The following is a 25953-nucleotide window of genomic DNA, read 5'->3' as shown; positions in this document are numbered from 1 at the left end:
TGTATGGTATTGTAATGCAATGTAATGTAAAGTGTACTGTAATGTAAAGTGTATTGTAATGTAAAGTGTATTGTAATGTAAAGTGTACTGTAATGTAAAGTGTATTGTAATGTAAAGTGTACTGTAATGTAAAGTGTATTGTAATGTAAAGTGTATGGTATTGTAATGTAAAGTGTATTGTAATGTAAAGTGTATTGTAATGTAAAGTGTATTGTAATGTAAAGTGTATTGTAATGTAAAGTGTATTGTAATCTAAAGTATATTGTAATGTAAAGTCTATTGTAATGTAGTGTTTTGTTATTTCAGGTGTCCTGGCCCAGGAGAACATAGTGGGAGACCCTCATGCTCAGGGATCCTCCTACATCGCTGCTTCCTATGTAAAGTACCTGGAGAGTGCTGGAGCCAGGGTTGTCCCCATAAGGTATGTGTGACTGACGTGCTTTGAACCGGGGCCTCTTGAATGCCAGTGCATTATCCCGGATAAGCCAAAGCCTAGTGATTTGCTAGGAAATAAGGCACAATGAAAGGCTTTGTAATCCACCTCCCAGTTTTTTCTCAGTGTGTGTTGAGTGTCAAAGTATGTTAGCTGATTGTAATAATTTACTTCCTTCATTCCTTCCTCTGATAGAATAAACAGAATCGATGAAGAGTATGAGAAGATATTTAACTCAATAAACGGGTGAGTGAAATTATTGTTCACTTATTTATATAACTGTAATCAGATACCTTCGTGGGAATAATTCAAATGTGAAGGACTATAGGCTATTTGATTGGTTGATTGATTCATTGATTCATTGATTGGTTGTTGTAGGCTGCTGCTACCAGGTGGGGGTGTAGATCTGCAGACTTCCCAGTTCAGTCGTCTGTCAAAGATTTTCTGTGATCTGGCTATCAAGGTATTCCATACCCACCAAAATTATATTTGTTTTTTTATCCTTCATTGACGATAAATGTATTGAATAACTATAAAATGTTTTCAAATAAATAATACATTGTTAAATGTCCAATATATGGTACCCACAGTTTATGACACTGACAGCGGGTTCCATTTTGCGCCCTACCTCTTCCCCTTGTCCCTAATGTTTCTATGTTTACAGATCTGAAGTGTCTGATTTAGGTATTAGCATTGTAGTTGTTCAGCTTCCACTATATTACTTCTACCTGTTGAGCAGCACCTGTTGAGCAGCACCTGTTGAGCAGCACCCGTTGAGCAGTACTCCTGTTGTTTCATGCTCGTGTTTTGTCTTCCAGACCAACTGATTACTTCCCCATATGGGGCATGTGCCAGGGCCTTCAGCAGATGACAGTACTGACCAGCAACAAGAACCTTCTGACTCCGACAGAGACCAAGGCTGTGGCCCTGCCTTTCACATTCACCCCAGGTCAGAGACAACACTGTGTTTCTGCATTCTGTATGTGTATAGGCCTGTGTTTGCCTATGAATATTGATATTCAGAGGTGTAAAATGCTTAAGTAAAAATACTTTAAAGTACTACTTAAGTCATTTTGGGGGTATCTGTACTTTACTATTCATATTTTTTGACTACTTTTACTTAATTCCTTAAGAAAATATTGTACTTTTTACTCCGTACATTTTCCTTGACACCCAAAAATAACCGTTACATTTTGAATGCTTAGCAGAACAGAAAACGGTTCAATTCACACACTTATCAACAGAACATCCCTACTGCCTCTGATCTGGCGGCCTCTCACTAAACACACATGCTTTGTTTGTAAATTATGTCTGAGTGTTGGAGTGTGCCCCTGACCTTTCGTAAATAAAAAATAAATAAATAAATGGTGCCATCTGGTTTGCTTAATATTAGGAATTTGAAATGATTTATACTTTTACTTTTGATACTTAAGTATATTTTAAACCCAATACTTTTAGACTTTTACTCAAGTAGAATTTTACTGGGTGACTTTTACTTTTACTTCAGTCATTTTTTATTAAGGTATCTTTACACTTTTACTCACGTATGACAATTGGGTACTTTTTCCACCACTGTTCATATTGGACTTGTACACTTGCACAGATCAAGTTCTCTCATAGGAGTACAAGATTGTGTTCATTGGGCACCAAATAGTAAACAAAACTGACTGAAACCAGGAGGGACTACCTAGACCTTTTAAATCGTGTTGCATTGCGTTTTACATTGCCTGCTTTAAATGAGAACGTCCTCTTGACCAAAATGAACTGATAATTGATCTTGCCAATGGATTTTCATCCTTTATAGCTAGACTCTGCAATTGAAACAATAACAAGGCAATCAGCCCACCTCTGTTTTGTTAAAAAGCTGAGGAATGTGCCTGGATTTAACTGACCTCTTTCAAATGCATAGACAGAGCTATGGATGCAAGGACTGACCACCGATGATATCAAAATGATTGTTTTAACCATGTTTTCAGGCTGTACAGTGTTTGTTTACATTGAAGTTGTTTACAAATATTGGAGCAAAAAAAGCTTATTTTGGTTTCTGATGGGGTACGACAGTGGAACTAAGCTATATTCTTTAAGAATCAAGGGGTATATATCATTACTTTATAAGTCCAAAAATGTCGGTAGCAACTAAGGATTCTAGTTTAAGGTTTTCGTTATCTTTGTTTTAACACAGCTTCCATGAAAAGCCGCCTGTTCAAGGCCTTTCCCAGAGACCTGCTCCTGTCTCTGTCAGAAGACAACATCACCTCCAAGTTCCACAGCTGGAGTCTATCGCTACAGGTACTGACTGACTAATGGACTGGCTGGCTGGATGGCTGACTGACTACAGGTACTGACTGACTGATGGACTGACTGGCTGGCTGACTAACTACAGGTACTGACTGACTTACTGGCTGACTGACTGACTTACTGACTACAGGTTCAGGCTGACTGGCTGACTTACTGACTACAGGTTCTGACCGGCTGACTGACTGACTTACTGACTACAGGTTCAGGCTGACTGGCTGACTTACTGACTACAGGTTCAGGCTGACTGGCTGACTTACTGACTACAGGTTCTGACCGGCTGACTGACTGACTTACTGACTACAGGTTCAGGCTGACTGGCTGACTTACTGACTACAGGTTCATTCTGACTGGCTGACTTACTGACTACAGGTTCAGGCTGACTGGCTGACTTACTGACTACAGGTTCTGACTGACTTACTGGCTGACTGACTACAGGTTCAGGCTGACTGGCTGGCTGACTGGCTGACTTACTGACTACAGGTTCAGGCTGACTGACTGGCTGGCTGGCTGACTACAGGTTCTGACTGACTGGCTGACTGACTACAGATTCTGACTGGCTGGCTGGCTGACTGACTACAGGTTCAAGCTGGCTGGCTGACATACTGACTACAGGTTCAGGCTGACTGGCTGACTTACTGACTACAGGTTCAGGCTGACTGACTGGCTGGCTGACTGACTACAGGTTCAGGCTGACTGGCTGGCTTACTGACTACAGGTTCAGGCTGACTGGCTGACTTACTGACTACAGGTTCAGGCTGACTGGCTAACATACTGACTACAGGTTCAGGCTGACTGACTGGCTGGATGACTGACTACAGGTTCAGGCTGACTGGCTGGCTGACTGACTACAGGTTCAGGCTGACTGGCTGGCTTACTGACTACAGGTTCTGACTGACTGGCTGGCTGACTGACTACAGGTTCAGGCTGAGTGGCTGACTTACTGACTACAGGTTCTGACTGACTGGCTGGCTGACTACAGGTTCTGACTGACTACAGGTTCAGGCTGACTGGCTGATGTACTGACTACAGGTTCTGACTGACTGGCTGGCTGGCTGACTACAGGTTCTGACTGACTGGCTGGCTGACTACAGGTTCAGGCTGACTGGCTGACGTACTGACTACAGGTTCTGACTGGCTGGCTGGCTGACTACAGGTTCTGACTGACTGGCTGACGTACTGACTACAGGTTCTGACTGACTGGCTGACTGGCTGGCTGACTGACTACAGGTTCAGGCTGACTGGCTGACGTACTGACTACAGGTTCTGACTGACTGGCTGACGTACCTACTACAGGTTCTGACTGGCTGGCTGACGTACTGACTACAGGTTCTGACTGGCTGGCTGACGTACCTACTACAGGTTCTGACTGGCTGGCTGACGTACTGACTACAGGTTCTGACTGGCTGGCTGACGTACTGACTACAGGTTCTGACTGGCTGGCTGACGTACTGACTACAGGTTCTGACTGGCTGGCTGACTGACTGACGTACTGACTACAGGTTCAGGCTGACTGGCTTTAGGGAAAGGAGGGAAAAAAAAGGTTAGAACAACTAATACATTTTTCAAACCTCTGTGACATAATACCACCTGAACCCGTCCCTGTCTGAAGCTATCTGAAAACGCGTCAGAGTTACCAGAATATAGCTAATTCCACCCTCTTCTGTTCTCCCATGACCTAGACTAGAGCAAGGAACTTCCTTCTCAGCCTCACTATAGTGTGACGTAGAGAGACATTCAATTATATTCAATTATATCACTGTAACCTTTTTGATTCCAGAATGTTACAAAAGAACGAATGAACGTTGTGATTCATGTCAGCAGAACTACAGCCGGAATGCCAAGCTGCAACATTTTGAATTTTACCCCCTTTTTTCTCCCCAATTTCGTGGTATCCAATTGTTTTAGTAGCTACTATCTTGTCTCATTGCTACAACTCCCGTGCGGGCTCGGGAGAGACGAAGGTTGGAAGTCATGCATCCTCCGATACACAACCCAACCAGCTGCTTCTTAACACAGCGCGCATCCAACCCGGAAGCCAGCCGCACCAATGTGTTGGAGGAAACACCGTGCACCTGGCAACCTTGGTTAGCGCGCACTGCGCCCGGCCCGCCACAGGAGTCGCTGGTGCACGATGAGACAAGGACATCCCTACTGGCCAAGCCCTCCCTAACCCGGACGACGCTAGGTCAATTGTGCGTCGCCCCACGGACCTCCCGGTCGCGGCCGGTTACGACAGAGCCTGGGCGCGAACCCAGAGTCTCTGATGGCACAGCTGGCACTGCAGTACAGCGCCCTTAACCACTGAAGCTGCAACATTTCTACACGGTTCTGACCACCAACACAGACAGATAGAAAGAGTTTCTACCATGGAAGGGACTGTACAGTGTCTGAACATGGCTAGAGAGACTTTAGTCACAAGGTTCATTTGGTCATCAAGTGAGAGTCTTCTAACCATGGGATACTTGCAACGGCAGGGGTTCAAAATGCATTCACCTCAGTGTATTGATTATCAAGACCCCAGGTCCTCGTTAGCCACACTGTAACCGGAGCCTCGAGGTTCTATTAAAAAGCTGAATGTTTTCATTGGTCTGCTCTCTTGTTGTAGGGAATCGCTACCCATTGTAGACTGTTCCAGTGGCTATACTGTAAATAGAGCCTAGATTGTACATTTTCATCTGTTTCCTCTCTGGTAGCGAATCGCTATCCGTTCTATGCTGTCCAGTGGCACCCTGAGAAGAGTCCCTTTGAGTGGGTAGATAAACCAGGCATGGTCCACTCTGCTGCCTCCGTCAGAGCATCCTTCTACACAGCACACTTCTTTGTCTCCGAGGGTGAGTTATTTTAGTCCACTTTCCTTTAACCAGGCAAATCAGTTAAGAACAATTTCTTATTTGCAACGGTGGCCTGGTGAGTGACTGTAGATTAGTTATTGGATTGTACAACTCTGGCCTGGTGAGTGACTGTAGATTAGTTATTGGACTGTACAACGCTGGCCTGGTGAGTGACTGTAGATTAGTTATTGGACTGTACAACGCTGGCCTGGTGAGTGACTGTACAACTCTGGCCTGGTGAGTGACTGTAGATGACAGTCCAGTAATTGGATTGTACAACTCTGGCCTGGTGAGTGACTGTAGATGACAGTCCAGTAATTGGATTGTACAACTCTGGCCTGGTGAGTGACTATAGATGACAGTCCAGTAATTGGATTGTACAACTCTGGCCTGGTGAGTGACTATAGATGACAGTCCAGTAATTGGATTGTACAACTCTGGCCTGGTGAGTGACTATAGATGACAGTCCAGTTGTTGGATTGTACAACTCTGGCCTGGTGAGTGACTGTAGATTAGTTATTGGATTGTACAACTCTGGCCTGGTGAGTGACTGTAGATTAGTTATTGGATTGTACAACTCTGGCCTGGTGAGTGACTGTAGATTAGTTATTGGACTGTACAACGCTGGCCTGGTGAGTGACTGTAGATGACAGTCCAGTAATTGGATTGTACAACTCTGGTCTGGTGAGTGACTATAGATGACAGTCCAGTTGTTGGATTGCACAACTCTGGCCTGGTGAGTGACTGTAGATGACAGTCCAGTTGTTGGATTGTACAACTCTGGCCTGGTGAGTGACTGTAGATGACAGTCCAGTTGTTGGATTGTACAACTCTGGCCTGGTGAGTGACTGTACAACTCTGGCCTGGTGAGTGACTGTACAACTCTGGCCTGGTGAGTGACTGTACAACTCTGGCCTGGTGAGTGACTGTACAACTCTGGCCTGGTGAGTGACTGTACAACTCTGGCCTGGTGAGTGACTGTACAAACCTGGCCTGGTGAGTGACTGTAAATGACAGTCCAGTTGTTGGATTGTACAACTCTGGCCTGGTGAGTGACTGTACAACTCTGGTCTGGTGAGTGACTGTAGATGACAGTCCAGTTGTTGGATTGTACAACTCTGGCCTGGTGAGTGACTATAGATGACAGTCCAGTAATTGGATTGTACAACTCTGGCCTGGTGAGTGACTGCAGATGACAGTTCAGTTATTGGACTGATGTGATTTCAAGTCTTGAGAACTTTGTGTGGTTTAAAAAACAAATAAAACGTTTATTTAAATGTACTACCATTGGATGTTATGATGCAGTGTTTTATTAATGGGAAAATATGTAAATTCTCCCATCTTCCATGTAAAAACCATTACAACAACATGGCTGGAACATCTGAAAATATAACGAAACTGCCTGCACAAATCTGTATGAAATCAGGGTTTTTTTCTGCACAGAAAAGTTCTGGCCTAAAGGTTTTTTCAGTCCGCCTATCTCCAATAATTCCCGGAATGGTAAAACGTTTTTGAGTGTAAACTTAAAACAACTTAAACCAGATCTAAAGTTTATTGGAAAGATAGCAGACTTATATATTTATCTATAAGAACTTAACAATCACCACAATAACAGTCAGGGAGAATTTTAAATTCCCAAATTGATGCATTCAGGAGTATTTTTGTCATGGCATGGGGCCCCCATTGATTTTGTTATCGTTTTTTGAGTCACTCACATAGCACAAGCCATGTCAAATTGTTTTTATAACTGAAACATTTTATCTCCGTTACATGGCAAAATGTGAAGAATTTGCTTTATAACAGTCACACCCACCACCTAAGCCCCATTTGGATCCAGAAAAAACTCTGGAAATACATTGATAGCACATTTTAGTGCTACCACAATAGTGTTTTTTATTGTTTACTCACCCATGTGTCAAACTAATGCTGCTATTTCTATTGACTTGGCCAAAGCTTTTGATACGGTAGACCATTCTATTCTTGTGGGCCAACTAAGGAGTATTGTTGTCTCTGAGGGGTCTTTGGCCTGGTTTGCTAACTACCTCTCTCAAAGAGTGCAGTGTAAAAAGTCATAGAATCTGCTGTCTCAGCCACTGCCTGGCACCAAGGGAGTACCCCAAGGCTCGATCCTAGGCCCCACACTCTTCTCAATTTACATCAACAACATAGCTCAGGCAGTAGGAAGCTCTCTCATCCATTTATATGCAGATGATACAGTCTTATACTCAGCTGGCCCCTCCCCAGATTTTGTGTTAAATGCTCTACAACAAAGCTTTCTTATTGTCCAACAAGCTTTCTCTACCCTTAACCTTGTTCTGAACACCTCCAAAACAAAGGTCATGTGGTTTGGTTAGAAGAATGCCCCTCTTCCCACATGTGTTATTACTAACTCTGAGGGTTTAGAGTTTGAGGTAGTCACCTCATACAAGTACTTGGGGGTATGGCTAGATGGTACGCTGTCCTTCTCTCAGCACATATCAAAGCTGCAGGCTAAAGTTAAATCTAAACTTGGTTTCCTCTATCGTAATTGCTCCTCTTTCACCCCAGCTGCCAAACTAACCCTGCTTCAGATGACCATCCTACCCGTGCTAGATTACGGAGACATAATTTATAGATCGGTAGGTAAGGGTGCTCTCTTGTCTGTGCCCAATAATGTTTGTACCATGTCTTGTGCTGCTACCAAGTTGTTGTCATGTTGTTTTGCTACCATGCTGTGTTGTCGTCTTAGGTCTCTCTTCATGTAATGTTGTGTTGTTTCTCTTGTCATGATGTGTGTTTTGTCCTAATTTATATATATATATATTATTCTTTTATTCCCGCCCCGTCCCCGCAGGAGGCCTTTTGCCTTTTGGTAGGCCGTCATTGTAAATAAGAATTTGTTCATAACGGACTTGCCTATTTAAATAAAGGTTAAATAATAAATTAAATCAGCAAACAAAATCTTGTTGACATTGTTTCTTATCATCTATTGGGCCAATCCGCTGACATTGTCAAGCAATCTTCAACCAATCAGCTGACATCAACCCATCATCAGCCAATCAGCTGACATCGTCAAGCCATCAACCAGTCTGCTAACATCATCAACCAGTCAGCTGACATCAAGCCATCATCAACCAATCAGCTGACATCATCAACCAATTAGCTGATATCCTCAAGCCGTCATCAACCAATCAGCTGACACCATCAACTAATCAGCTGACATCATCAACCAGTCAGCTGACATCAACAAATCTGCTGACATCATCAAGCCATCATCAACCAATCAGATGGTGTCATCAAACCATTGTCAAAAAGTCCAGAATATTCAGATTCTAGAACACATGCTTCCAGAACGGGCCCTTTACTTTGATAGTGTACACTAGATGGTACTATTGTAGCATTTTACAATATCACAAAGGCTGTAAGCAGTCTTACCAAAGGAACATTTCCCAAACGTTTATTTTCTATATATTACATGATACATAAATCCAAAACAGTGAAAGATTAATGAAAACTAATATGAATAAAAAATATATTAAAAAAATCACACAAAGTTGTGAGAAAACCTAGAAATCATGTTAATTTATAAATCAAAAATAACAAATATTCTAATCTGGTCTCCAGCCATCTCCCTCTCTCTCTCTCTCTCTCTCTCTCTCTCTCTACCTCTCTCTGTCTCTCTCTCTCTCTCTCTCCCTCTCTCTCTCTCTCTCTCTGTCGTAGCAATGGAGCCTGGGGACAAGGTCAGTACACTTCTAATAGAAATAACACACACAAAACTTGATGACACTTAAAGATGCGATATTACTTCGACAATAACATCGACATTTTAACAACACTGAGCCACACTTATTTCAGTGTAGCTTTCAAGTGGATAGAGACAACACTGCACGAGCATTACATCAGAGCAGCCCACACAGACCTACTGCTGATTTCTCAGACCAATGATATGTATTGGCCATTGAGAGGTTTTGTTAGCCTTCGGGACGCCATACTGGTACTCCCCAGTAGGAGCAGTCCTCCATAGGAATGAATGTAATTCTACAGTATTTCAAAATGACATTTTAAGGACAAAATTACATTTTAAAGTAATTTTTGTGGTTGTAGTGGGGACAGTAACATTAATAATCTCTAAATAGTATGTTTTACTTATATATATATATATATATGTTTAGCTCACATGATGTAATTTAAAACTAATGTAGACATGAATAAATGGATTTATATAGCTTCCCAAAAAATGTTTTACATTGGAGGAGTACCAAGATGGCTGCGCATTGGCTTCATTACAATGGAGGAGGAGTACCAAGATGGCTGCGCATTGGCTTCATTACAATGGAGGAGGAGTACCAAGATGGAGGCACAGAGGCTTCAACACAGCGCCCCCTATCAGTCATTTAGTGTATATATAAATGAATTGGTTCTCCTATTCTCTGAACTTTCCTCGGTCGTGTTCATTAGGGAACGCAATGGAAAATGTTTTAAAACATCTTGCGACGGAATATGAAAATCTGTGTTTCTTATTGGACAAGTCAAGTAGTCCCTCCCTGATTCAGTCAGTTTTCTTCCGTTTGATGCCTAATGAACACGACCCTGGCGAGGTCAACCCTCCAATACACAATTTAAAACACATAGTGGCTATCTGCTTGTTTAGTCATGCGAAATACAACAAACAAGGAAGGGACAGCATTGGTTTAGTAGCCTATCCCTCCAATATAAGATCTTACTCGTTTTGGAAGCTACCCCCCCCCCCACACACACACAATACACACACACTAGCACGCACACACACACACACAAACACACACACACACACACTAGCACGCACACAAACACACTAGCACGCACGCACACACACACAAACACACGTACACAAAACAGTTTTAGCTTGTGTTACTGATTTAAGCGTTTCAAATACTTATAGGCCAAGCACAGTGTAGGCTATGGGAGATGTGTGCCAGCATGCCTGCTTGGTGATATTGTTCGCTTTCTGTAAAATAAGCTGACCTCAAGCTGACTGTGCACTAAAAACATATCCCACCATTTTGAAGCAGTGGCAATACTGCCAGGCAGAGAAGATATATTGTTCACATTTAAATGACAGAATGTCATTAATGCCACAGAAGAAATTCTAGCAGCATGATTTCAAAATACATTCATATTTACAGGCCTTCACTTCTACAGTTAATAGCCCAAAACAATATTAGCTGTGCTTATAATCAATTAATTCAGTGTGATATAACTGAAAGCGTTTTAAATATTGCCAGCCTCGCTCTGTTGTTTTGCAGTCTGGTTGCCAGATGTGCTCGTGCTTTAGCCAACCCCTTTGTTTGTTACCATGCCACAGCAGCCAGAGATCAGTTTGCTAAAGCTATCAGATCCGGCAACCAAACTAGTTATTTCATTGACGTATTCTTGATTGTAAGGAGGCTGGGAGTAATGGACGCTTCCAAATTATTGTGTGATTTTGAAATAAGATCAGTGTGAACTGACCGGATACAGAGGAGTCATTCCAACGTGACATAATACAGAATAGCTAGCATATCGCGTCTGCATTCAACATGTTAAATACAATATCCTAACTTCAGCAGTTCCACTACGAACATTCATACTCACAACAGAGGGATATCTCCTCTATTCACTCTGATTGGATATTCTAACATTCAATGTTTCAACATTCTGAAAAGTCCCTGTCGCTGTACAGTGTTTAGTAATAGATGTGAATCATGCTTAGTTGACAAAAAAGGAAAGCAGAGTAGATGATCAAGTCCATATCATATAATCATAGTCAATAGATAAAACATCTAAGTAGCTTAAAGAAGTTGTTTTGTCTGATTAGTTTACTTCACGTGTGTTTCTAATTTGACAGCCGATGCATTCACAAGTTTCACAACACTGATGATTTTTTGCTTCTTCATCTCTCTCTTTCTCTTCTTCTCTTTCTAACCTAGTCCGACTCCCAGGTCTGTTTGTGCCGTCTTTACCAAGCCAAATGTGACAATGACCATAGAAGTCGGCAAGACAGCACAAATAGATCTGGATCCAGGCTACCCTTTTTCCATCCTCCTTCACTCTTCTTCGTCTCTTTACTAAAGGTGTGTGTCCTCTTCCATATTATCCTCTTCCTTCCCTCCAGGTTTGTTGACCAGGACCTGCCAGCCACTACTCCCTCCCTCCCCCCCGGCCACCCCCCCAGACCCGGTCCCAGCCGTCAGTCCGTTAGCGTGTTGGTAATGGTGATGTTTCTTCTCCTGCATCTCCGGCTGTCCCCCGTCACTCGTCACGTCCAGGGTGGGGTTGTCATGGCAGCCGTTCTCCACAAAATGAAGCTCCTCACCTCGAGTCTTGGGAGAGACCAGGAGAAGAATTTTTTGTTTGTTTTAATAACGTCAATGATATAAAATGACTTACACATGAACAAACTGGAATGCAAGTCTTTCATTGCATTGGTAAAACTAGTCAAATCAAATCTAACCAAAGTTTATTGGTCAGTACACTGTTTAGCAGATGTTATAGCGGCTGCAGCGAAATACTGGTTATGCTAATAGCTCCTAACAGTGCATTCAAATGTCAAGCAAGTACACAAAGAATCCAAAACTAGAAAAGGAGAAATCAAGAATGTCAGAACGAATATCCAATTAACAAACCAAATAACACTGTCAGTAATCCAAATACAATCTGAGTATGTACACAAACAAGATGTACTTAGACTGATATGTAGAGCAGGAAATATATTACAATGTTAGGAATCCCACTATATAAGTACGTGGTGTATATAAATAGTGTAACAAAATGCCACGTACATTTGTAGATATATTAGAATAAGCTATGTGAATAATCCACTATATGAATACACACAGTGTGAAAAACTGTATAAAAGAAATGGGAAGTGTCCAGTGTTTATTGTCTCTACATATATATAGTACATGAGACAGGAGCGGAGCGTTGGCTGTGCGTGTGTGTTTGTGAGTATGGGAGCTTGTGTGTCTGTAGTATGTAGTACATAGTATGCACAACACACCAATAACTCCTCTACAATGCGTTCCTTCCTAACAAAAAAAATTCCAGCACTTTCCAAGTTATCAAGCTGGTTTTACCCTAGTCTTCAGGATAGGCAGTTATCAAGCTGGTCTTACCCTAGTCTTCAGATTAGGCAGTTAGCAAGCTGGTCTTACCATAGTCGTCAGATTAGGCAGTCATCAAGCTGGTCTTACCATAGTCTTCAGATTAGGCAGTTATCAAGCTGGTCTTACCCTAGTCTCGAGCTTAGGCAGTTATCAAGCTGGTCTTACCATAGTCTTCAGATTAGGCAGTCATCAAGCTGGTCTTACCATAGTCTTCAGATTAGGCAGTTATCAAGCTGGTCTTACCCTAGTCTCGAGCTTAGGCAGTTATCAAGCTGGTTTTACCCTAGTCTTCAGGGTAGGCAGTTATCAAGCTTGTCTTACCCTAGTCTTCAGGATAGGCAGTTACCAAGCTGGTCTTACCATAGTCTTCAGGTTAGGTAGTTATCAAGCTGGTCTTACCATAGTCTCTAGCTTAGAAAGTTACCAAGCTGGTCTTACCCTAGTCTCTAGCTTAGGCAGTCATCAAACTGGTCTTACCCTAGTCTCTAGCTTAGGCAGTCATCAAACTGGTCTTACCCTAGTCTTCAGCTTAGGCAGGCGTCTCTGCCAGCAGATATAGATTAGACCAGAGGCGATGATGACCACACAGACAGAACCTATGATCACCAGGACCACAAACAGCTTCCCGTAGTCACTACGCGTCTGACTGGGTCTGGAGTGACAGGTGCTAGCACTGCTGTAGCTCTGGATGCCAATCTGGAAGCAGAACCAGACATATGGAACAGTTCAGTTTCATCCAGACTGATTAATTAGTAGCCTGGTCCAGACAGATGAATATACAGTGCCTTGCAAAAGTATTCATCCCCCCTTGCCGTTTTTCCTATGTTGTTGCATCACAACCTGTAATTTAAATGGATTTTTATTTGGATTTCATGTAATGGACATACACAAAATAGTTCAAATTGGTGAAGTGAAATTAAATTAAATTACTTGTTTCAAAAAAAGAAATTATAATTAAATGAAAAGTGGTGTGTGCATATGTATTCACCCCTTTGCTAAATAAGACCTGGTGCAACCAATTACCTTCAGAAGTCACATAATTCATTAAATAAAGTCCACCTATGTGCAATCTAAGTGTCACATGATTTGTCACATGATCTCAGTATATATACACCTGTTCTGAAAGGCCCCAGAGTCTGCAACACAACTAAGCAAGGGCCACCACCAAGCAAGCTGCACCATGAAGACCAAGGTCAAAACAGGTCAAGGACAAAGTTGTGGAGAAGTACAGATCAGGGTTGAGTTATAAATAACTATCCAAATCTTTGAACATCCCACAGAGCACCATTAAATCCATTATTAAAAAATGGAAAGAATATGGCACTACAACAAACCTGCCAAGAGAGGGCTGCCCACCAAAACTCAAGGGCCAGGCAAGGAGGGCATTAATCAGAGAGGCAACAAAGAGACCAAAGATAACCCTGAAGCAGCTGCAAAGCGGAGATTAGAGTATTTGTCCATAGGACCACGTTAAGCCATTCACTCCACAGAGCTGGGCTTTACGGAAGAGTGGCCAGAAAAAAAGACATTACTTAAAGAAAAAAATAAGCAAACACATTTGGTGTTTGCCAAACGGCATGTGGGAGACTCCCCAAAAATATGGAAGAAGGTACTCTGGTCAGATGACACTAAAATTGAGCTTTTTGGCCATCAAGGAAAATGCTATGTCTGGCACAAACCCAACACCTCACTTCACCCCGAGAACACCATCCCCACAGTGAAGCATGGTGGTGGCAGCATCATGCCTAGTGGTTAGAGCGTTGGACTAGTAACCGAAAGGTTGCAAGATCGAATCCCCGAGCTGACAAGGCAAAAATCTGTCATTCTGTCTCTGAACAAGGCAGTTAACCCACTGTTCCAAGGCCGTCATTGAAAATAAGAATTTGTTCATAACTGACTTGCCTGGTTAAATTAAGGTAATAAAACAAAAATGCTGTGGGGGATGTTTTTCATCATCATGGTAAGAATTGAAGGAATGATGGATGGCGCTAAATACAGGGAAATTCTTGAGGGAAACCTGTTTCAGTCTTCCAGAGATTTGAGACTGGGACGGAGGTTCACCTTTCAGCAGGACAATGACCCTAAGCATACTGCTAAAGCAAAATTTGAGTTGTTTAAGGGGAAACATTTAAATGTCTTGGAATGGCCTAGTCAAAGCCCAGACCTCAATCCAACCAATTGAGAATCTGTGGTATGACTTAAAGATTGCTGTACACTCCAAAAGGGTTCTTTGGTTGTCCCCATTGGAGAACCCTTTTTGGTTCCAGGTAGAAACCTTTTGGGTTCCATGTTGTACCCTATGTGAAATGATTCTACATGGAACCCAAAAGAGTTCTACAGTGCCTTGCGAAAGTATTCGGCCCCCTTGAACTTTGCGACCTTTTGCCACATTTCAGGCTTCAAACATAAAGATATAAAACTGTATTTTTTTGTGAAGAATCAACAACAAGTGGGACACAATCATGAAGTGGAACGACATTTATTGGATATTTCAAACTTTTTTAACAAATCAAAAACTGAAAAATTGGGCGTGCAAAATTATTCAGCCCCCTTAAGTTAATACTTTGTAGCGCCACCTTTTGCTGCGATTACAGCTGTAAGTCGCTTGGGTTATGTCTCTATCAGTTTTGCACATCGAGAGACTGATATTTCTTCCCATTCCTCCTTGCAAAACAGCTCGAGCTCAGTGCGGTTGGATGGAGAGCATTTGTGAACAGCAGTTTTCAGTTCTTTCCACAGATTCTCGATTGGATTCAGGTCTGGACTTTGACTTGGCCATTCTAACAAATGGATATGTTTATTTTTGAACCATTCCATTGTAGATTATGCTTTATGTTTTGGATCATTGTCTTGTTGGAAGACAAATCTCCGTCCCAGTCTCAGGTCTTTTGCAGACTCCATCAGGTTTTCTTCCAGAATGGTCCTGTATTTGGCTCCATCCATCTTCCCATCAATTTTAACCATCTTCCCTGTCCCTGCTGAAGAAAAGCAGGCCCAAACCATGATGCTGCCACCACCATGTTTGACAGTGGGGATGGTGTGTTCAGCTGTGTTGCTTTTACGCCAAACATAACGTTTTGCATTGTTGCCAAAAAGTTCAATTTTGGTTTCATCTGACCAGAGCACCTTCTTCCACATGTTTGGTGTGTCTCCCAGGTGGCTTGTGGCAAACTTTAAACAACACTTTTTATGGATATCTTTAAGAAATGGCTTTCTTCTTGCCACTCTTCCATAAAGGCCAGATTTGTGCAATATACGACTGATTGTTGTCCTATGGACAGAGTCTCCCACCTCAGCTGTAGATCTCTGCAGTTCATCCAGAGTGATCATGGACCTCTTGGCTGCATCTCTGATCAGTATTCTCCTTGTATGAGCTGAAAGTTTAGAGGGACGGCCAGGTCTTGGTAGATTTGCAGTGGTCTGATACTCCTTCCATTTCAATATTATCGCTTGCACAGTGCTCCTTTGGGATGTTTAAAGCTTGGGAAATCTTTTTGTATCCAAATCCGGCTTTAAACTTCTTCACAACAGTATCTCGGACCTGCCTGGTGTGTTCCTTGTTCTTCATGATGCTCTCTGCGCTTTTAACGGACCTCTGAGACTATCACAGTGCAGGTGCATTTATACGGAGACTTGATTACACACAGGTGGATTGTATTTATCATCATTAGTCATTTAGGTCAACATTGGATCATTCAGAGATCCTCACTGAACTTCTGGAGAGAGTTTGCTGCACTGAAAGTAAAGGGGCTGAATAATTGTACACGCCCAATTTTTCAGTTTTTGATTTGTTAAAAAAGTTTGAAATATCCAATAAATGTCGTTCCACTTCATGATTGTGTCCCACTTCTTGTTGATTCTTCACAAAAAAATACAGTTTTATATGTTTATGTTTGAAGCCTGAAATGTGGCAAAAGGTCGCAAAGTTCAAGGGGGCCGAATACTTTCGCAAGGCACTGTACCTGGAACCAAAATGGTTCTACATGGAACCAAAAAGGGTTCTTCAGTGTTATTTTATGGGGACAGCCAAAGAACACTTTAATGTTCTAGATTGTGTCAAGAATCTAAAAGGGTTCTTCGGCTGTCCACATAGGAGAACAATTTGAAGAACCCCTTTCGTTCCAGGTAGAACCCCATGTAGAGCCATTTTTACAGAGGGATCTACATGGAACCCAAAAAGGGTTCTACCTGGAACCAAAAAGGGTTCTCCTATGGGGACAGCTGAAGAACCCTTTTGGAACCATTTTTTCTAACAGTGTAACTCCAAAAGCCGGTCCCCACTCTCCACACGGATCTCATCCTGATAACAAAAGGAGAGGTCAAAGGTCACGGTCACAGTGAAAACAGGGGAACCAGGTAGCCTGATTGCCGTCAGATCAGTTTGCTTTGTGCTTTTAACCAACTCCTATGACGTTAGGGAACTAGCGGAAACAAAAAAGATCTGGGGCCTGAGGATAAGGTAGAGTAAACAGACAGACAGACAAACAGGAACCCATCCAACTTGAAGGAGCTGGAGCAGTTTTGCCTTCAAGAATGGGCAAAAATCCCAGTGGCTAGATTTGCCAAGCTTATAGAGACATATCTCAAGAGACTTGCAGCTATAATTGCTGCAAAGGGTGGCTCTACAAAGTATTGACTTTGGGGGGGGGGGTGAATAGTTATGCACGCTGAAGTTTTCAGTGTTTTTGTCTTATTTCTTGTTTGTTTTTACAATAAAAAGTATTTTGCATTTTCAAAGTGGTAGGCATGTTGTGTAAATCAAATGATACAAACCCCCCAAAAATCTATTTTAATTCCAGGTTGTAAGACAACAATATAGGAAAAATGCCAAGGGGGGTGAATACTTTTGCAAGGCACTGTACTAGCCTGGTCCAGACAGATGAATTACTAGCCTGGTTGGTCCAGATAGATGAATTACTAGCCTAGTCCCAGAGATGCTGTTTATGCTCAGTCTATTCCTACTATGTGGATCAGACTAAAAAACTACTGTACAGCTAGCTGTAACATATATAAGGTTGTAAATTCCAATGAACAAAAGCGTCTTACCTCGTGTAAACCTTTCCTTATCTCACCTAACATCGACAGCACATCCTTGGTGGCAATAACTCCTAAAAGACAGGCAGATTTCAGAAATAAATCAATTATATGCACAAGCCCAAGTAAGCATGTTTTGTACTCCACTCCAGAAGAACTTGACTCAAAATCACACATTGCTTAATGATCTCCAGTAGAAACATGCCCATTAAGTAGGCCTGGAACTTGAATGAAGGGAGAAAGTGAACCAGAGCTGGGTCCTACACACAGTCATAGGTCCTACCCAATGATGTCATAGAGTATGTCTGTAGACATTCTCTTACCGTGTTCGCTGGCCAGTGTGATGAGCAGCTGGTGGTCCTGCATGGTGGGTTTAGAGAGAGAGATGAGCCAGGAGCCCTGAGGACTGTCCATCTTCCTAGAGAAGGCTGTTTCTAGTAGCTCCAGGAGCCGGTCCCCACTCTCCACACGGAACTCATCCTGACCAGGAGACAGAGATGTCACAGGGTTAGGGCAAAGTTAGTTAGTTAGAGAAGGCTGTCTCTACACTTAAAAGCTACACTCCAAAAGGGTTCTTAGGTTGTCCCCATAGGAGAACCCTTTTTGGTTCCAGGTAGAAACCTTTTGTTTAACATGTTCTACCCTATGTGAAATGATTCTACCTGGAACCTAAAAGAGTTCTACCTGGAACCAAAATGGTTCTACATCGAACCAAAAAGGGTTCTTCAAAGTGTTATTTTATGGGGACAGCCGTAGAACTCTTTTAGGTTCTAGAATGTATTTAGAACCTAAAAGGGTTCTTCGTCTGTCCCCATAAGAGAACAATTTGAAGAACCCTTTTTGTTCCAGGTAGAACCCCATGTAGAGCCCTTTTTACAGAGGGGTCTACATGGAACCCAAAAGGGTTTGTGTAGCTGTTTGGAATGTTTGGAACCATTTTTTCTAACAGTGTAGCTCCAAAAGCCGGTCCCCACTCTCCACACGGATCTCATCCTGATAACAAAAGGAGAGGTCAAAGGTCACGGTCACAGTGAAAACAGGGGAACCAGGTAGCCTGATTGCTGTCAGATCAGTTTGCTTTGTGCTTTTAACCAACTCCTATGAAGTTAGGGAACTAGCAGAAACAAAAAAGATCTGGGGCCTGAGGATAAGGTAGAGTAAACAGACAGACAGACAAACAAATACACAACTGTTTAACAGTGGAGGATAAAAGACAAGGCCAGGTGGTGATGTTGTCTGTTGTTGTCATTGCATGCATGTTTTAATAAATCAATCTACTGCCAAGTATTGCGTTGAATTAATCACACTCCCGTGTAGGAGCTGCTGTTTCCAAAACAAAACATGTCGTTCTGTGGATCTGAGAGTTTCTCTCTTCCTCCCTGCTGGGTACTACTGGTTACTCTGCAGCGGTTGGCGTGACAACCCAAAAGGTCACATTGATTATAATCGCATTGCTTTGTGCTGTTTCCATGGTGACGGAAGACTCTTGGGTGATGGATGGGGTGTGGCGGATGGCGAGGAGGATGTTGTGTTTAAGGACCGACTGTCAGAGGACAGGAAGGGCTGTCTTCTGTCTGTCTGTTAACTCCTGTTTGTCTCACAGTGAAGGACAACAATGGAGCTAATCTGAATCTATTGGCGAGCCTGGTTAAAAACAGACTGAACACTACACTCACTACAGTTTAACCAGGCTGATGGCATCCCATCATGCCATATTGATTCAATTATAGATTCAACTAGTAGGCATGAAATTATTGTAGGGAATTGTCTGAGAAACAGCAGCAATATAGTGCTGCATTACTATGGTCCTATAAAATCAGCATGATGTAATCTCAGCAAAAAAAGAAACGTCCCTTTTTCAGGACCCTGTCTTTCAAAGATAATTAGTAAAAATCCAAATAACTTCCCAGCATCATTGGACTGAGCTTGTAACGCTGTGCGTTACAGGGAAGACATCCTCCTCCCTCATGTGGTACCCTTCCTGCAGGCTCATACTGACACTCTCCAGCATGACAATGCCACCAGCCATACTGCTCGTTCTGTGTGTGATTTCCTGCAAGACAGGAATGTCAGTGTTCTGCCATGGCCAGCAAAGAGCCCGGATCTCAATCCCATTGAGCATGTCTGGGACCTGTTGGATCAGAGGGTGAGGGCTAGGGCCATTCCCCCCAGAAATGTCCGGGAACTTGCAGGTGCCTTGGTGGAAGAGTGGGGTAACATCTCACAGCAAGAACTGGCAAATCTGGTGCAGTCCATGAGGAGGAGATGCACTACAGTACTTAATGCAGCTGGTGGCCACACCAGATACTGACTTTACTTCTTTTTTTTTTACCCCCCCTTTGTTCAGGGAAACATTCGTCCATCTCTGTTCGTCACACGTCTGTGGAACTTGTTCAATTTATGTCTCAGTTGTTGAATCTTGTTATGTTCATACAAATATTTACACATGTTAAGTTTGCTGGAAATAAACGGAGTTGACAGGGAGAGGATGTTTATTTTTTTGCTGAGTTTAGTTAGTCACTTTATGGTCCTCGTTGTGGTACTCACACAGTCAACGCTGTCTGACATGTTGAGGATGATGTAGCCCTTCCCAGCCAGATCGCTCCAGTCCACACAGATCACCTGGTGGTTACATGAAGAGAGGAGTTAATATGAGCAAGCACGAGGTTGTTAAACCAATTTACAACCCTCAAAATATACAGTTCAATAGTGTGACAGAGTGGGTTCAAACTAGAGTGTCCTAAGTGGTAACCCGCTGAACTAAAGCTTGGGCATTACCTCAGGGAATTAACAAAGTCTTCAGGTCTCAGGTTACTCATCATATGGTCATAGTTTACTGAACTACATGAGAGATACTACTGAACCTGTACCTGAACCCGTACCTGAACCCATACCCGAACCTGTACCCAAACCTGTACCCTAACCTGTACCCGAACCTGTACCCAAACCTGTACTCGTACCTGTACTCGTACCTGTACTCGTACCTGTACCTGAACCCGTACTCGTACCTGTACCTGAACATGAACCTGTACCTGAACCCGTACCTGTACCTGAACTTGAACCTGAATGGAGGAACTTGAACCTGAACTTGAACCTGTACTCGTACCTGAACTTGAACCTGAACCTGTACCTGTACCTGTACCTGAACCTGTACCTGTACCTGTACCTGTACCTGAACCTGTACCTGTACCTGAACCTGAACCTGAACCTGTACCTGAACCTGTACCTGAACCTGTACCTGAACTTGTACCTGTACCTGAACTTGAACCTGTACCTGCTGTATCTCCTGTGAGAAGTGTGCACCATGGAGGATCTCTGTCTCTGTTAACAGCTCTGTTCCTCCATTTTTAACCTCCTGCTCCTCCTGCCTCCTCTCCTCCTCCTCCTGGCCCTCCCTCCCATCCTCCAGACGATCCCAGGAGTCCTCTGTGAAGCCAACTGTGGGGGCCAAAGAAGCAGAGGGGACCGTGGTCAGGGGAGAGATGGACCCTCCTCTCCCCCTGTCACTCCCAGGTCCTCCAAGGACCACTGTCTCCTCTTCCTCTTCATCCTCTTCATCCTCTTCCTCCACCACCTCCTCCCGGTCTTCTGTATGAATGTTGTCTGGCTGGAGGGGCCCAAAGCTGGGGAAGACACCCACCTCTGGGAGGGTGGGTCTGGAGACGTCAGGCTCAGTGGTGGGACTCTCCCTCTTCATCTCCCCATCCATCTCCTCTTCCTCCTCTGCTACCTCTACCTCCACTGTATCCCCAGGAGGTGATTCCTGGCCCCCGTGTACAGGGACATATTGTGGGTCTAAGGTGGTGGAGTCTACAGGAACCACCGGGTCAGCAGCAGGGATGGTGGTGGTGGTAGACAGGCCCTGGTTCTGGGCATAGCCAGGCTCTACGGGGAGGCCACTGGACTCTCTCTCCATCTCCCATAACTCCCGCTCCAGGTTCTCCATCGCAGTCATGAAAGGAGAAGTGTGGTTCCCCTGTCTGGGTTCCTCCATAGGAGAGGCGGAGGACTGGGAGAGGGTTTGACTGTAACCTGAGAATATCAAGAAGAAATGGTAGTACTTGATTTTAGAGTACAGCGATGACCAGGTATTTACTAGTACACACAGTAGTAACCGATGAATTACTTGTTGTTTTATTTGGAATGTGGTAACAGATTAGGTTTAACTCAGGGAGGCTCTTTAACTCTGTGATGTGACATGTGACATGTGTCAGTGTGTCTGAGACACATTTATTATCCACAACACAGACAGGAATGTCAATCCCTACTGAAAAAGTTTGGCATGAGCCTTCAAATCCTCAAAAAAAAGTTATACTGCTGAAACCATTGAGAGCATCTTGACTGACTGCGTCACTACTTGGTATGGCAACTGCACCGCCTTCGATCGCATGGCGCTACAGAGGGTGGTGCGGACAGCCCAGTACATCACTGGGGCCCGAGCTACCTGTCATCCAGGCGGTGTTACAGGAAGGCCCGGAAAATGGTTGAAGACTCCAGCTACCCAAGCCATAGACTGTTCTCTCAGCTTCCAAACGGCAAGTCCAACACCAACAGGCTCCTGAACAGCTTCTACCGCCAAACCATAAGACTGATGTATAGCTAACAAAAGGGCTATACGGACTACAGGCAGGTATTGACCTTTTTTATTTTGTACACTCACAGATCTCTACACACTCATTCACACACACACACACTCATTCACACACACACACACACACACACACACACACACACACACACACACACACACACACACACACACACTTCATTTGCTCACATATACAAACACACACACACACACACACACACTCACATATGATCATTATATACACTGCTGCTACTCTGTTTATCATATATCCTGATGCCTAGTCCCCTTACCCCTATCTACCTCCATCACTCCAGTATCCCATCACATTATCAGTACTGGCCCTAGAACTGAGCCTGTAATATAGCTTACTTAATTTCTCGTGTTCTTCCTATTTCTATTTCTCATGTGTTTTTGTTCTACTTTACTTTATATTATAATATTTTTTGTACTGATACTGATTACTGCATTGTTGGGAAAGAGCTTGCAAGAAAGGCATTCTACTGTACTTGCACACATGACAACAAAACTCGAAACTTGAAAGTGGCAGCCCCCCCCAGAATTACAGTCAGTCCCATTGAAACACGATGTACATTCAGAAACGATTTCCCAGCCACAGATTAAACCCTGTCGTTCTGGAATAGAAAACTGAGAGTGACAGCATGTCCCCACATGGATTCCTTTGTGTCGTCTGTTCAGTGATCTCTGAGGTCAGTGGGTTAAAGAGAGAGGCTTTAGTACTAAGAAAGAGAGGAGGACTGAGCTAATGCTGAAAGGCAACTGGCATAACAATGAGTCCGGTAACTGTACTGCAGACACTGTAACTCTTCTATCTCTGTCGAGTCATTCATGTTCGTCATGTCGTTGAACGAACAGAGACAGAGAGGACCTAGCTAAAAACACAAACAGACTCGGTTCCAAAACCATAGCCTGGTTCCAGATCTGTTTGTGCTGTCTTGCCAACTCCTATAGACAGCACATAGACTGAACCACCAGGCTAAACTAGACTATATAACCACACAGGCTACAGAGACTAAACTGCTGCTGGTGTTTTTTTGCCTGAAAGTCGACTCCACCTGATATCTGAAGCGTGGAATCCCATTTGCCACCGTGGTACAGCCCTGGGTTCAAATACTAACTGAAATCTTTCAGATATTTTAGTGTCTGCTCTAGCCTGCCTGGAGTACCATGTGGGTGGGGATTTGCCATTTTGGGACTATTCCATTTGTCTTTTAAGCTAGGCGAGTTCAATCAAGCACAGATTAAGTATTTTCAATTATTTCAAATATGATTTGAATCCAGGTCTGCCACTTTGGCCTGTGAAAGATATTCCCATTCCCCCTTCTGCATAATGCACGAGTCAGACTCCACTTTCTCTGCAGTGCTCTGCCTGTGCCCAGCCTACCAAAATAAACAGTTCTGAGCCGAACTATACCCATTTCAGCAGTACCATAATCACTTCTACAGTGTGTCTGGAGCTGCTGTTTGAGACACGTTACCTGCTGCCATGTATTCCCGCTATCGAGGGTCTTCCTTGTCTTTCTCCTGTCCTTGGCACGAAATAATGGACAAGGTGTAGCAGGGGAACTCTGAAGTCTGACAGGAAGGACATACCACTGTCATATACATAGTCTACGTACCTCTGAGGGACTTCCTGTCTAGATCAGTGATGTTGACTTGGTCTCTGACATCGTCCCAGAGATGAACAGAGGACTGGAGAGGCTTGTTGTCTTCACCGTCCTCACTGAAGAACCCTGAGGACTCCTGGGACGTGTCCTGCTGGGAGGTCTCCCGTCCCTGGGAGGTTAGGCCTGGTACCGTGGTGGGGCTGCCTGGAACTACAGAGAAAAAATTATACTTTATTGTCTTGATTTATTATTTACTTTATTGTCAATCCACAGACATTTGTATTTTGCTTATAGCCCGACCCCAAAGATACAAACACTCTCCCTGGACCTTGCTCAAAGGCACAACGGCAGGAGATTGCATCTAGGGTACTGATGCCAGTGAGGCTCCAGTTGCCATGCCAGATTGCATCTAGGGTACTGATGCCAGTGAGGCTCCAGTTGCCATACCAGATTGCATCTAGGGTACTGATGCCAGTGAGGCTCCAGTTGCCATACCAGATGTTTCAGTCGGATATTGGAAATGAACCAGCAACCCTCTGGTTGCTGGCCCGCTTCTCTAACCTACCGGTCATCATCTCAGGCTGCTCCTCCACATCTAGATCCAGGTCAATGAGGGACAGAGGAGAGGGCTGGGAGGTGGACAGCAAGGTGGGTGGTCCATCACTCAACAGGGTGTCACAGGACAACAGGAACAACAGTGAGATGGAGCCTGGAAAGAAAGAGTGAAGGAAAGAAAGATTTCCACACAGTTCTTAGTTAATACCAGGTAAGTACCAGCTTAAATCAGCTGGGAAATAAACCAAGACAAGATTTTCACTGTCAACTGTTTTTGGATCAGATAAATAGCAGTCAAATAGCCTTGTTCTCTGCCATTTTTCTACAGTTGTGTTCTACAATTGTGGCTACATACTGTAGAGCTGTCTTATACCATAGTGTGTATTTTTTATTTTATTTTATCACCTTTATTTAACCCGGTAGGCAAGTTGAGAACACCTTTATTTAACCAGGTAGGCAAGTTGAGAACACCTTTATTTAACCCGGTAGGCAAGTTGAGAACACCTTTATTTAACCAGGTAGGCTAGTTGAGAACACCTTTATTTAACCCGGTAGGCAAGTTGAGAACACCTTTATTTAACCAGGTAGGCAAGTTGAGAACACCTTTATTTAACCAGGTAGGCAAGTTGAGAACAAGTTCTCATTTACAATTGCGACCTGGTCAAGATAAAGCAAACCAGTTCGACACATAGAGTTACACATGGAGTAAAACAAACATAGTCAATAATACAATAGAAAAATAAGTCTATATACAATGTGAGCAAATGAGGTTAGATAAGGGAGGTAAAGGCAAAAAAAAGACCATGGTGGCGAAGTAAATACAATATAGCAAGTAAAACACTGGAATGGCTGATTTGCAGTGGAAGAATGTGCAAAGTAGAGATAGAAATAATGGGGTACAAAGGAGCAAAATAAATAAATACAGTAGGGAAAGAGGTAGTTGTTTGGGCTAAATTATAGATGTACAGGTGCAGTAATCTGTGAGCTGCTCTGACAGCTGGTGCTTAAAGCTAGTGAGGGAGATAAGTGTTTCCAGTTTCAGAAATGTTTGTAGTTCGTTCCAGTCATTGGCAGCAGAGAACTGGAAGGAGAGGCGGCCAAAGGAGGAATTGGCTTTGGGGGTGACCAGAGAGATATACCTGCTGGAGCGAGTGCTACAGGTGGGTGCTGCTATGGTGACCAGCGAGCTGAGATAAGGTGGGGCTTTACCTAGCAGGGTCTTGTAGATGACTTGGAGCCAGTGGGTTTGGCGACGAGTATGAAGCGAGGGCCAGCCAACGAGAGCGTACAGGTCGCAGTGGTGGGTAGTATATGGGGATTTGGTGACAAAACGGATGGCACTGTGATAGACTGCATCCAATTTATTGAGTAGGGTATTGGAGGCTATTTTGTAGATGACATCGCCGAAGTCGAGGATCCGTAGGATGGTCAGTTTAAAGCAGCTGTCTTATATGGCCTGTGTGTATTTAAAGCAACTGTTGTA

The 25953-nt window shown here is 43.5% G+C and overlaps 1 protein-coding gene and 1 long non-coding RNA gene across 2 annotated transcripts in view; one reads left to right on the top strand and one right to left on the bottom strand.

Moving 5' to 3' along the window:
- Positions 1 to 200: 200 nt before the first annotated feature.
- Positions 201 to 7669, top strand: LOC118965322. The gene is made up of 6 exons (XR_005052680.1): positions 201 to 421; positions 629 to 679; positions 812 to 896; positions 1252 to 1382; positions 2616 to 2722; positions 5425 to 7669. It is a non-coding gene; the product is annotated as an uncharacterized LOC118965322 (long non-coding RNA).
- Positions 7670 to 9327: 1658 nt separating this feature from the next.
- The window catches only part of podxl2 (podocalyxin-like 2), a 33301-nt gene continuing 16675 nt past the window's right edge, over positions 9328 to 25953 (bottom strand). The window contains exons 2-9 of the mRNA XM_021610722.2: positions 24481 to 24624; positions 23928 to 24125; positions 20977 to 21734; positions 20250 to 20324; positions 18026 to 18182; positions 17715 to 17776; positions 13185 to 13364; positions 9328 to 11885 (exon numbers count right to left, since the gene is read on the bottom strand). Coding sequence (XP_021466397.2) covers positions 11631 to 11885; positions 13185 to 13364; positions 17715 to 17776; positions 18026 to 18182; positions 20250 to 20324; positions 20977 to 21734; positions 23928 to 24125; positions 24481 to 24624 — 1829 coding nt within the window. The 3' untranslated portion in view covers positions 9328 to 11630. The remainder of the gene's footprint in view (positions 11886 to 13184; positions 13365 to 17714; positions 17777 to 18025; positions 18183 to 20249; positions 20325 to 20976; positions 21735 to 23927; positions 24126 to 24480; positions 24625 to 25953) is intronic.

Source organism: Oncorhynchus mykiss, chromosome 7 (assembly GCF_013265735.2).
Source record: "Oncorhynchus mykiss isolate Arlee chromosome 7, USDA_OmykA_1.1, whole genome shotgun sequence".
NCBI classification, from domain to species: Eukaryota; Metazoa; Chordata; class Actinopteri; order Salmoniformes; family Salmonidae; genus Oncorhynchus; species Oncorhynchus mykiss.
This window is presented reverse-complemented; position numbering and strand designations above follow the sequence as displayed.